Source organism: Melozone crissalis, unplaced genomic scaffold (assembly GCF_028551555.1).
Source record: "Melozone crissalis strain CALT ecotype California unplaced genomic scaffold, PUWL_Pcris_2 ptg000042l_1, whole genome shotgun sequence".
NCBI lineage: Eukaryota > Metazoa > Chordata > Aves > Passeriformes > Passerellidae > Melozone > Melozone crissalis.
Genome location: NW_026535820.1, coordinates 60,537,058 through 60,550,087, shown reverse-complemented (window position 1 = coordinate 60,550,087; position 13,030 = coordinate 60,537,058). Strand labels below are relative to the sequence as shown.

Genomic DNA, 13,030 nt, shown 5'->3' with positions numbered 1-13,030 from the left:
AATAGAAGCCCTTAGGCTACAAAAGACAACATGAAACTAAGAAAGAAAACTGAAAAAATAAAGAACAACATGAAATATTTACAAAGCAATATGACAGTTGGTTAGAACTTTCAGCAAGAATTTAAAAATATCTAGGGTAATTATTTCACATATTTGTACTGTAGCAGCACATCAGGACTTCTTGTGTCAAACACTCTACAAATACCAAGACAGATTTTGTTTGAATGATATTTCAACCTTAGTACTTTTACTGAACTTAATTCTCACTTCCCTTTTTCTCATCCAGTACCATCAGTTACTGACCCTATCACACCACATGCAGGTATCAAAAAGCAACTTTGGCTGCTCATCTGCTCTGCAACACCAATTCCCATATCCAGTTCTTCCTACCTAGTAAAGCTGTTTTTTTCACACTTTCTTCAGTGTGTTCATAATGCTCTCAAAGTTGGTCATGAACTTCTGAAAAATTAACATATTACACACCTTCAAATTTCTACTCAAGCCAGTTACTCACCTAGATACATTAAAGAATTTAATGACCTAGGTCATAAGAGTGACAAAATCAACTCTGTGCTCAAACACAGCCACAAGAAGCCATGCTACATCCATACCCTAAACAAAAAAGAGCTATGCTTCTTCAGAGAAGAATAATTTTTGCCCTGCTACTTTCAGATATGCAAGATCAGACTCCAGAAGAAGCACTTTCAAGTACTACAGTAGTATGAAAAATGGATCTCCTACAGCAGGTTTTTAGTAAAGGGCTTTTGATTATTTCACGCAAGTCATGCTAAGTAGAGCACACAAGCAAGAAGGCTCCTAGATATACTCCTATAATACAGTACATGGACTAAATACTTTCAACTGAGTTTATTAAAAAATTAAATAGAAGTAGTAAAGACTACTACTAAAGGGAACTCCAAACAAAGAGCACAAAATTATCCACTGACATTTATGCAAGCTGGAAGCTGTACTTCAGCTTACAGACAGATATCTCAGTTGTCTCAGGTAGTCTAGGATTTACCTTAAACAGTATTGTAAAATACAGCTCTGCTGCTGCCACAGCCAGGCTAACACCTTGAGAACACTTGATTTTACAAGTAAGGCATTTTAGCTAATTGACCCAATTAGTCACATGCTGGTCTTCTACAGATATGGTCCTCCTGAACTCTGTTCCCATTACCAGATAACAAAAAGAAAAAAAAATTGCAAAAATGTACCTGGAGCAAGCCAGGTGAAACACAGCAGGCAGTGAAAAAGAACTAATAAATCCGAACTGACAGAAACTGGTTTCTGTAGTCCTATTTCTCTGCATTAAATTCCCCAGTTTACTTATTATGGCAAAATTTATTAGTTTGAATGCAAGGTAACACTGAATTGTAAGAGATTCATCCTGCATCTCACCAAAGACCTCCTGGGCCTGAGAACAGGGTATAGAGACACACGTTTAACATCCAGTGAGGTGCCACACGTTGATTCCTGGTCTTTATCAGCCATGCTGCATTTGGCTTTACCTGTGTGTACAGTATTTCCCAGCTACCATACTACCTTACACAATGAAAAAATTCACATCTCAGCTCATTATGCAGCTAATGTTTCATAAAGTGACACTAAATGAAGTTTGCAAGGCTGAACCATGGATGAGACAGTATTAACTGAAAAAAGTACTCCTCCATTTTTTATGCAATCTCAGCAGGCAACTCTGCAATTCATAGCTATGTACATCTCACAAGTAACCACTTAAATACAAAACCTTGAAAAACTTCACTCAGTGATGCCTTCCCACTTTTGCAGAGTTGCCTTACTGAATCTGAAGTTACTAAAATCCAACACAAAGGATCACCAGTGAAGTGTCAGAGGAGCTATGTAAAATGACACACTCACATATGTGGACGCTTTTTGAAATCCATCTCTTCAAAAAAGCTACCTTCCAAACTAAGTAGGCAGAAAACTATTTCAAGAAGAGACACACTACTAGCAAGTCACAATAAGAACCTCTCCTTAACCCACAGCAAGCAGCAGGATAATTTTTAAAAAAATGTTCCTAAAATTAAAAATATCCCAAAAACCAAAAAACCAAGAAACTCACACCCCACACCCCCCAAAAATAAAGGTATTCCTAAAATCGGTAGCAGAATGTTACCTGAAAAGCTAATTTCTACCACCTCAATTTAAAATAATTAGGTCTTCACAGTGTAACATAAGTAACTATGGATGTAAGCTTTTCACAGCAAAGAACTCTCCCAGGGATAACTTTTGAGACAGAAATAACAACAAACTCATAAATGCCCCTACAAAGCTGCACCACCACTGAGAGGCTATTCTTTCAAAATATCACTATGCAATACTATTAGGAAAACAAGTATGGATACTGTTTCTGACTTACAGAGGGCTTACAGGACTCTGGGAAAATGAAAGAAACAAACTGCAGCAAGACAAAGAAAAGACAAAGGCACTCAATTTCATCCATGGTTCTTCTCTCAAGATTTACTTTCACACCAGGGCATAAGCACCTGCAATATGCTTGTACAGTACCTAGAACAGGGACAGCCAGTCCTGAACCTTGCAGCAGAACCAGAGAATGTACTACAGCACATCAGAAAGCAGTCCTACAGTGTATCACAATTAACACCCATCCTCTACCAAAAGCAGTGAAAGATAAAAAGGAACTAAAGTGCTTCAGCAAAGATTTCATTAGCACTTCAAGACTTTCCCAGGTGAGATTCTATCTGCCTCGGCAGACTTAAAAGCATGTATTACTTGTGCTTCAACAGATTCATAATTCAGATGGATTATGGGAAGCAGCAGCTTCTTACTCATCAATTCTTGTTCTTTCCATAGGGTGACAAATTCCCAGGCACTTATTCAGAATATTCCCCTTTATTCTTATTACTGTTCATCAACAAGTAGCCTTAAGAATAACTTTCTGTTTCAAAATTGATATTACATCCATGAAAAGATCACACTGAGGAAATAAGTTGTCTTCTACACACCCTAAAAATTACATCGAAGTCTGTAAATCCATATAGCCAAAACCCAACACCTTTAAAGGTAACAGCAGGGTCAATCTGGTCATTCAAACCCTAACTTTTTTTGTCAAGAAAAAATGAGATGTTTTGGTATTTACTGTACACTGATTTGTGGACAATAAATATCACAATCAGCTCTCTTAAAAGAATCAAATATAAGAGTGCAATTTCTCAACAATAAGGAATCAAGCTATATAAAGTGGTAAAATAGGAAAATAATTTTTGATACTGAAAACATCTGTTGACTGAAATATGATATAAGACAGTATTTCAAGAAACAATTAATTCATAATGCACTCTGCTTACCCATCTCTTCCCTTACTGACAATTTTAACTTCGAAATAATATATGCCACAGGCTGCAGGTATAGGATGTGTAGCTCGAACAGAAGCAGCATCTTTTGGAGTTTTTCCATGACCTGAAAAACAAGAGCATTCAAAACACACAAAAATGTATTTTAGTTAATTGCAGAAGGTGACTCAAAGCTATGCATGCCAACTACTCAAAACAAAAAGGCTCATGCAATGAGCAAACAACATACAATATTCTTATCAACCTGATTTTTATGCTGGAGTATTTTGTTTTAAATACTGTAAGCACCTGTATCACAACCAAGGATGCTAAAAGAAGTCCTGGATATAGTAACCCAAATAGGTCCCACAATTATTTAAAGGGAAGCCAGGAAAAAGTTCCACCATTCTAAGTAACATCATTGACAAAAGGCCACCTGTGTTTGAAAGAACTGTATGATTTCTCAAATGCACAGGGCTTACTCATTTTTATAAACTGAAACACAATGTAAGAGAGTTTCATCTAATGCTTTGTACTCTGAATCTACAAGTTACTGAAGACATTTCAATTCTAACATCCTCCAGAATAAACATCAGTCATTATACAGAACGTGCTACTCACAATCAATTTCCACATTCCAGTGTTGTTCCAGGACAGCATTAAGCCTTACAGCCTGCAACTGAGCTCATGCAGCTCCTGCTCCTTTTCCTTATTAGGCTCACTCTACATTAGTTCTGCCACAATAATGCCCAATTTCAGCTCTTGTCTACTCCCAGGATTTTCAAACCCAAGAGCCACTTGCATTCTACTAACACCAACCTTCTGAAGGTGTCATCCTTCCTCCTCACAGCCCTTTCCAAAAGCAACCTGCAAGCAGGCTTTTGACCAGATGACTTGTTTTAGCAACAACCTGCTCAAGCAAGCACAGTGTCTCCCAAGTACACCCAAAACTCCTCAACTTTTGTGTGACAGTCATGCATGGGGCCACTGGACACAATTTAAAAAAAATTTAACAAACAAGATGGAAAGTATATTGGATCATGGCAAGAAGCAAGGCAACTCAGTAAGGTGGAAACCAAGAACAGACTGTCACTGCCATAAGAACAACTTATGCTGATCCCATGCCTACTCTTGAAGTGGATCTGTAGCATGATGAAAGGAGCTGCCTGTTTTGAGTGTGCTGTACAAATCACTTGTGCTGCAGCACTCCAGCTGTCATTTCCAGTCCAGACAGGGAGGCCTACTGCACCTGCACAGCAATTGATGTGCATATGCAAAAATCCCACAACCAAACACACTTCTTTCAGGGGCATTAACACTGGCATTACTGCTCAGGCTCAGATTAATCATGTCTCAGGTGCAGCAAGTCAGGTCACACAGCAAATAAGAAACTGTAGGAGAATGACAGCCTAGGCAAGCAAAAAGATAAGGCCCAGCTGGCCCGCAGTACAAAACCTCTAAGGGCAGAGGGTCAGGGATTGACCTGTACAGAACCCCTGAGCACAGTGCTCCCTTGTGCAAATGTTCATAGAACTGTCAGTGCTTATCAGCCTGCAGAGCCAGCACCCACCAGCTCCTAACCAATGGCACGTGCTCAGCCAGGGAGAACTCTCACCAAGGCCACACCAGCAACCAACACCTTTTTGGACATCACAAATTCTTCACCCATTGACATTAGGTTTAACCTACCATGTTTTCTCTGATGTTGATGACTCACCCCAGTGTGCTACTACCTAAACACAAGTGGCCAACCACCTTACTTTTCTGAGTGCAAACCCATTGCTTGCTTCAGTGTTTTGTTAGTACTACTAAACATTTTGTGCAGAAATCCTCTGATCACCTCACACGTTTGACAATGTTAAGTTTGTTGCCTACATTCTGCATGTTGATTTCTGCATGCTGATGTGATGTATCACATGAGGGAAAAACAGTAATTTACTCCTCATATACATACACAATATGTTTTACTGTTCACTACTTTTAACTTATTTCCTCGGGCTGTGACAACCAGTGTAACAACCAAGTACATAATCTTAGAGCTTCCATGAGTTTGCTTGGTTTTCAAGTGCTGGTGGATCACTATTTAGCTATTACAGATTATCATGTCTAAGTACATTGAAATCCTTCAGCTAAAAGGGCAGAACACTGAATTCCTAAGATATCCCTTAAGTTCAAAGAAGTCCGATTAAACAATGCACTGGAAGAAGGAAAAATACTTTCTTCTAAAATCTCTTTAGGTTTTTACTTTAAAATAGACTGTAAAGAAGTTCCCTTGGTTACTCTATGCACTTGACAATCTGTGTAGTTTCAGTCTGAGTCATTCTCCTTATTTGGGAAAGTCTTCCACATAGAAAAGACTAAAGCAGTAGGAACCAGCCAAATATTATTGAAAATGTAAATCTATTACCCAGCAGACTTAGCTTTGTGAAATCACAATCTAAGTGTTTGGCAACAATACCTATTTAAGGTATTCTTAACACCTCTTCCTGAAACTCCCCTTCTCCCACCTCCTCCCCAATCCAGGCATTTATTTGCAAGGCCATACTAGGAACCAGATTGATTAGCTGATCGGGGTTTAAGAAACCTACCAGATTTTTTTAAGCAGCAGATCAGTTCCCTGATCCAGTTCACAACACAGCCACACACAGCTGTCACACTGCAAATAAGAGGTCAACAGAGGGGCAGAAGTAACAGGATACCTTACCAGTATTGCCAAACACTTCATGTGGTGAAGCAACATGCTTGGGGAAGTCAGTGCCCAAAACTACTTTCATCCCATTAAAACAGAAGACACCCTAAATTTAGAACTGCTGTCCCTCTAACATAATCTCCTATGAATCCCATTTTACTGCTTGAGCATACTGCTTTTATTTGCACTTACATAAAATTAATATGTCTAGAAGGCTAAACATCATCCAGTTAACTACTTTCCAATATTCCAAGTATCTCCACACCATCTAAACATGGTAGTTAAGTCTTTCAGTACCACTGAATTACATGTGGTCATGAGATCCTAGTTTATCAGCCTGCTTTAAAACAATAAAGAGGCTCTTAACTGAACAGTTAGCTGAACTGCAAAATTCCTTAGTAGTGGATACTACAGATGTTAAAGAGAACACAGCTTCTAGAACTGCAGTTAACTGAGACACTGCCTTGAGTCCACAATGTCCTTCAGCTTAAAATGGCTGGAAGCTGAGAGGGGAAACAGACATACACCGTTTATGCCCGACATGTTTTTAGATTTTTTCTCAGGCACTTGCAACCACTGTCACCAATGGGACTCCTGAGCTGAGTGGCCCATCACCTTGATGTCTTCTAGTCCTGCCACATTCTTTGGTAACCTGAATCCTCACTTCCTTTCTTGTGAATAAAAAAGAGCTTCGACACCCAACTCTGAACTTCTGAATCAGAGGTTCCAAACACCTGAAGTAGATCACACAAACACTGCCCAATGTTTCCTCAAAACACACCCCTCCAACAATCACAAGCTATAGGTTGAGTATTTAAAAGAACACTTTTGAAGTATGTAGTATTTAACACGGGATTTTCATCATTAAAAAGAGAACTCTGCAAACAGATGCACTGGGAGCAGAGAAGGGAAAACAGGTCTACAAATCTTGAACTTTACACTGTAAACCAGATCATAGGTGAGTTCAATTACTAGTACTGCTTTTACTTGGGCTTTCATTAGAAGTGTTTGACAAGCATGAGTTGACCATGCTTTATATAACTTTATAAGCACTCACACTAATCATTTTTAGTAAGTAGTTTTGCTACTATTTAAGCAAAATTACAGTGAAATAATCTAAATTTTAATTCTATCAAAAGCTAACTTGGATATAAACATGTTTGGAGAAACCATCTCTGCTTTCAAAAAAGATAATCTTTGAACCTAAATCTAAGTTTATAATGAATACACACCACATAGTCCAGAAGAAATCTATAGCAGCACCTACCAAGACAAAAGTAAGCATGTTTATCCAGTTTAAATCCTCAAACGAAGTTTACATAAGCTGAACTGCAGTTATTTCCAACAGGTGGTTCCCTGACTTGCTCACACTGCCAAAAATAAAATAATCAAAGCCTAATCTTCTGTTGTATTCATTAGGCAAGTTTCACTGAGACAAGACTGGAACAGGCTGCCCAGGGAAGTGATTGAGTCACCACCCCTGGAGGTATTTACAAAACCTGTAGATGTGGCACTTGGGGACACGGTTTAGTCGAAGACTCAGCAGTACTGAGTTTGTGGTTGGACTTGGTGTTCCTAGAGCTCTTTTGCAAACTAAATGATTCTATAATTCTAAGAAAAAAACCAAATCAAAAGACACAAATTACTAATTTTACTTTAACTTCTTCCCCAGTTTAAAAAAAAGCAAGACATCTCAGAGCTACAAGGCTGTCCAAAACAGGCAAACTGTACTGAATGTACCCTGAGTGTTCTCTGCCAGAAAAAGTGACACCATCCTTGTAACACTGAGTGACAACACAGAACTATTAGTATAGAATCCTCTTCGTTCTCCAACAGGAAATGGAATGCACAGTTTGCACTGAAAAATAGTTTATTTTTGTTTTGCACTACAGGCAGTTCAAAGGCAACTGCACTGTAAATAAATGTCTGGCTAAGATCCCCTGGCCTGTGATACATTAGAAAAAGTTCATGCAATGGCAGCTTAGTCAAAATTGCATAACTTTCTTCAGCTTTTTTGGACAACTGTCGCAAGACTAAGTTAAGTGAAGTTTCTATAGGAGTTTCCATTATTTCTGCAACAATTATTTTGTCTGTTTACCTAATTCTGTATATAGTTTCTTCCACGGTTACAAATCTGAGTCTGTTTTTATCTCCTTACACTACATAGTACAGATCGCTACCTGCAGGAAACCTAACTTGCCTGTCTAGTGGATCTTTCATATCACATACACCATTTATGAATTCCCTGGTTTTCAACAGGACCCATGTCTTATTTCTGAATCTTTTAGAAATATACAGGAATATTTTTAAAGATGTCTTGCCTTACTAGCTATGTAATTTTGTGCACGCTTTGTGTGCAGCATGCACTTATGCTTTCTTTACCACTTACCTACAGCTCAGAGCTGTAAAAATTATAATTAAGTGAAATGACATCAATTTTTTCCTGATACAGTTTTTCATTGTCTCCCTTACAAAGAAACACCACAAACAACAGGTAGTAAGACAGTATTAGCTTTCTATCAGCTTGCACAGCTAACTGGCAGCAACACAAAAATGTATGTCTGTCCATAGGAAAAACAAAAATACTCTAGATATAGTCTTTCATATATTTACAGTATCACTGATGCCATTGTCTATGTATTTCCTATCAAGATTTTAACAAAGCTACCTAACCTGCTAAACAAAACCACCGCCTCATTTAAGTTTTCCTTTCCAAGTAACACTACGATTCTGAGAGATAGCACAAAAAAGCACTGACTCTTGGGTTTTGTTTGCCTTAACAAAATTTGAAGAGCTTTTATTCTGATGCTAGACTATACTCCTTTTTTTTAAACCTCCACCATTAGATCAATGCCTGGTTTTGTGGCAGTTTCCATTTCTTAAGCACTCTGTAGGATGCTTGCAAAAATCTTCAGGTCCAGAAATGCAGTACACAAAACATCCCAGCTGCAATGGGTAGAAAGAGACATCCACTGCACTTCATGCTTCCATACAACTTGTCCACTGGTAAGCAGGAAAATAAAAGGAATCTTCAGAAATTACATCGAGAGGACCGTCATCCATCTCACAAACCAGTGAAACAAAAATATCACTGTTCACAATACATCAGCACATTAAAATTATGAAGGTATCTATATGAAAAATAACTTTTAAAGCTTTTGCGCTGATTGCTCCTCTCATACATTTTTTCAGTAGCCCCAACACATCCAAGGTGAAGGCAAAGCACTGCTGTTAACACTTTCTGCCTCCTATCAGTCACAGAAGGAAATTACTCCAGAAAAACAGCTCTACAGCCAGAAATCTACAGAGGCACAAGAGAAAATTTATACTACAGTAATAGAAAATAGTAAGAATTGCTTTAGGTTAATGGTTTCTTTGGACAGATCTCTCTTTTTCTTTGAGTATTTTGGTCAAGAATACAACAGTTCTTTATCTCTGCTCAACATATAATTCATATTTCCTCTCAACAAAAACATCCAATGTTCTTCCACTACTACTTAGGTAATTTCAGAAGCACTGAAAGTGCCAATATTACAAAAGAACATACTGTGAGTGCTTTCTTTTGAGATCTGGTATGTAAAACACTATTTCACAGTGCTAAGCACATTCCTACTTGCCATCTTCCCTTACTCTCCTCATTGAACCTCCTCATTTTCTCCCCTTTTATTGTATTCTTAGGGCTGAAGGATCCAGGAGGGAGAAAAGGCAGGAGATGTTCAGCATGTTTGCCCCCTGGTTCTCAGGTAAAAATACTCTGATGCCATTCACTGCTTAGCCCAGTTAGCAGCTCCAGGTGCCAGGCTGGTAACATAAACATGGAGTTGCTCTAACAGCCGCCTTCATTAAATTACCCAGAAGAAAAGATGGGCCACTTAAGAAGCCATTTACTCCCATCTGCACTTAGGAAAAAGAAAAGCACAGACGTGTTATATTGGCACCTCTCCTTTTCAAAGTCCTTTGGGCTAACCTAGGAACTCTTCAACCTTCAGCACATGCCATTATTTAAGAGCTAGAGTAAAGGTATTTCATTGTTATAACCTACTGACTGTGCTTCATGACTTCTGTAATGTCTTTGAGGTAATGATTTTCCGTAAAACCGTGGAAAGGAGGTATGTGAGGAAAACCAGGGATACCACAAGGAAAGCCTGAAAATATACTTCTGCAATAAAACTGAGAGATCAGAGGTTCGACCTCTAAATTCTCGCTTATGAGAAAAAGAAGTCGGCCAAAGCAAAACAAACCAGCAGAAGGAGTTGATATCCACTAAGCTATGATCATCTTAGAAGAAAAAAAACACCAAAACCAAACAACTCACTGCCACTAAGCACCAGAAAATACAAAATGTTTCTAAAAATACAAGGTCATAAAACACTGAACAAAAGCCAGGAAATTCAGAGTTGAGTATTAAATTACACATCCTTAAATCACTCAGTGCCTCCCAGAAACCTGCTCTGTAGTCACCAGGCTCCTTTATTATCTTTGTACGGTGCATTAAACTTAGCATTTTTAACAGAGTATTTTGTGTGTGTGTAATATTAAAACCTCTCTATTAAAAAAAAAAAAAAAGTCTCCCAGAGTACATTTAATCCTTTCATGGCAGCCAAATCCTGCCATGTGTTTGTGTTGCCGTTTTCCTCCTCCGATTAAACAGTAACATGTTTATCGAAATTTCCCTTGAATTTCTCCACTGCAAACTCTGAGAAAGGGTAACTGCACGGTTGTTTTTTTCCCTCCCACTACGTTCATTTGACTACAGACTGACAAAGGATCCAGTTCTTCACAGCCAACACAGAAGTGGCTTTGAATCCACAACACTTCTACTTTAGGACTTTGGGCCTAGAACACCAGATGTGTCTGTGTTTTTTCAGGTCAGAGTGTAGGCTTATGTTTCCAGGTTTTATGACATTTCATAACAATCAACACCAAGTTTTTCTTCTAATACCTCTCGCCGATGTTATTTTTTAATACAAAAGCATACTGTTTTTTACCTTTTATTTGAAAATCTGTAACTTTAACTGTGAAACGTCTAGGAGGAAAGTTTTAGTCACCTTTATTAATGTTAAGTCCTACTGTCGTTCCTTCCCTCAAATCACTCTGTGCAATAGTTAGGCAAGACTATTACCAGTGACTTTAAAGTCATTTTTTTCACAGCTTAAAAATAAACCGTGTTTTTCACAGTGCTTTCCCCTCCCGTCATTTCCGTGTTCAATAGCTTAACGCTTGCTGCTCTTAACTCCATTTAACCCTTGCTCTTCTCGAGAGGGGAAAAAAGAAAAAGGCAGCCACTTCTTTTTCTCGCTCATTACCATAAACAGGACACGTCATGCCGAGCGTCCTTTATTCTCCTGCCTCCGACCCAAACGTTCCGGCGATACCTGAATCCACGGAGGAAGTCTCGGAGTTTACATAATGCCCACTCCAGAAGCATAAGGAGGCGGGGGCGGCCCCTTGTGTTCCCCCCCCTTTCCCCGCACGGCGACAGAAACGGGGAGGGGGAAGGGAAAGGAGAGAAAAATAAACCTTAAATAAGGGAAAACAAGCCCCTTATCTCCCCGCTGCGGGGGGAAATTTAGGGGATCGGAAAACAGGGAAGAAGGAGGGAGAGGAGCGTGTGTTATTTCCTGTTATTGTTACTCCTGTGCCCACTGCCCGACGGAGGGGTCGGGCAGCCGCCGGCCCCTGGGGGGGACCGGGGGTGTCGCGGCGGCCCGGGCCGCCCCTCCTCACCTTTGTAGTGCACCCGCAGGTTGTTCTGCGAGAGGCCGATGTAACTGAATTTGTCCTTCGGGCTCCAGGAGCGGGGCAGCGGCGTCTCCTGCTCGTCCACGGCCGGGTAGAGCCTCTTCAGCCGCCGCTTCAGCTCCTTCTCCTGCTCGTTCAGGGCCGGGTCTCCGTGCGGGAAGGGCGCCGGGGCGCTGGTGCCGCTCCCCGCCGGCAGGCCCAGCGCGGCGCCGGCACCGCCGCCCCCCGCGGCCGCGGGCCCGCTGCTGCCGGCCGTGGCGGCGGCGGGTGGCGGCGGCGCCGCGGTGGCCGGAGGCGGCGGTGGCGGGTGGAGCAGGAGCGCGGCGGCCGGAGCGGGGCCGGGGCTTGCGGCGGCGGAGGGGATCCCCGGCGCCGGCGGGGGAACGGCGGCCGCCAAAGAAAGCTGCGGCGACGGCGGCTGTTGTTGCTGCTGCTGTTGCCCGGACATCCCGGCTCCGGCCTCCTCCTGCTCCTCCGCCGCCACCTCCCGCGGCGGTCGCGACTGTCACCGGACGGGCCCGGGGGCGGAGCGACGGGCAGGCCCGGGGCCGTGCGGAGCGCGGGTCACCCCCACAACCGGAGCGTCTCGGTAGAAGACGGGGGGCGGGGTGGGGGAGGGTTGGCGATGACGGCGGCCGGTGGAGGTGCCCGATGGGAGCGAGGGGCGTCGCGGGGCGCGGCGGGGCCGGGGGCGAGGCGGGCAGAGCGGCGGCGGCGGCGCCGGGCGGAAGCGGGAGGCGGGCGGGGAGCGGGCGCCGCGGCGGCGGGGCTGGCTCGGCCCCCGGCCCCTCCTCCGGTCGGGGGCGCGCCCGGCGCGCACACGCTCCGTCCGGCCCCCGGCGCGCCCCCGCCGCCGCGCGCCCCCGCGTCAGCTGAGCCCGCGGCCCCGCCCCGCCTCCTCTCCGCGCTCGCGGCGGGGCGGGGCCTCCGCCCCTCGGCGGGCGCGAGGCGCGGAGGGAGGGGAGTGGGGCGGGAGAGGAAGGGACGTGAGGGGCGAGAGCAGGAGGGTTGGCCTGGCGGTACCGACAAGGGCCCTTGGGGGTGATGCTGGAGCGATCCGTACGGTCCAGAGCTGCTGTAGGGCTCTCTGGCGTGACCCGGACCTGTCGCGAGCTTTTCTCCAGGAGGAAGTGTGCGCGTTCCCCCGAGAGTGGTGGGGAAAGGGACGCTCACCCTCAGTGGCTTACTGAAGGGTGTTGCTGCCGAGGGCCAGCCAAATGGTGACTGTCCCCTCGTCCTGAAATCATCATGGAATCAGAATATGCCGCTGGAGAGCTTTGTC

The 13,030-nt window shown here is 42.9% G+C and overlaps 1 protein-coding gene across 1 annotated transcript in view; it reads right to left on the bottom strand.

The window, feature by feature from the left end:
* Positions 1 to 12,406, bottom strand: part of RANBP9 (RAN binding protein 9) — a 38,488-nt gene extending 26,082 nt beyond the window's left edge. Inside the window, exons 1-2 of the mRNA XM_054284809.1 lie at positions 11,734 to 12,406; positions 3,333 to 3,444 (exon numbers count right to left, since the gene is read on the bottom strand). Coding sequence (XP_054140784.1) covers positions 3,333 to 3,444; positions 11,734 to 12,196 — 575 coding nt within the window. The 5' untranslated portion in view covers positions 12,197 to 12,406. The remainder of the gene's footprint in view (positions 1 to 3,332; positions 3,445 to 11,733) is intronic.
* Between the last annotated feature and the right edge of the window lie 624 nt (positions 12,407 to 13,030).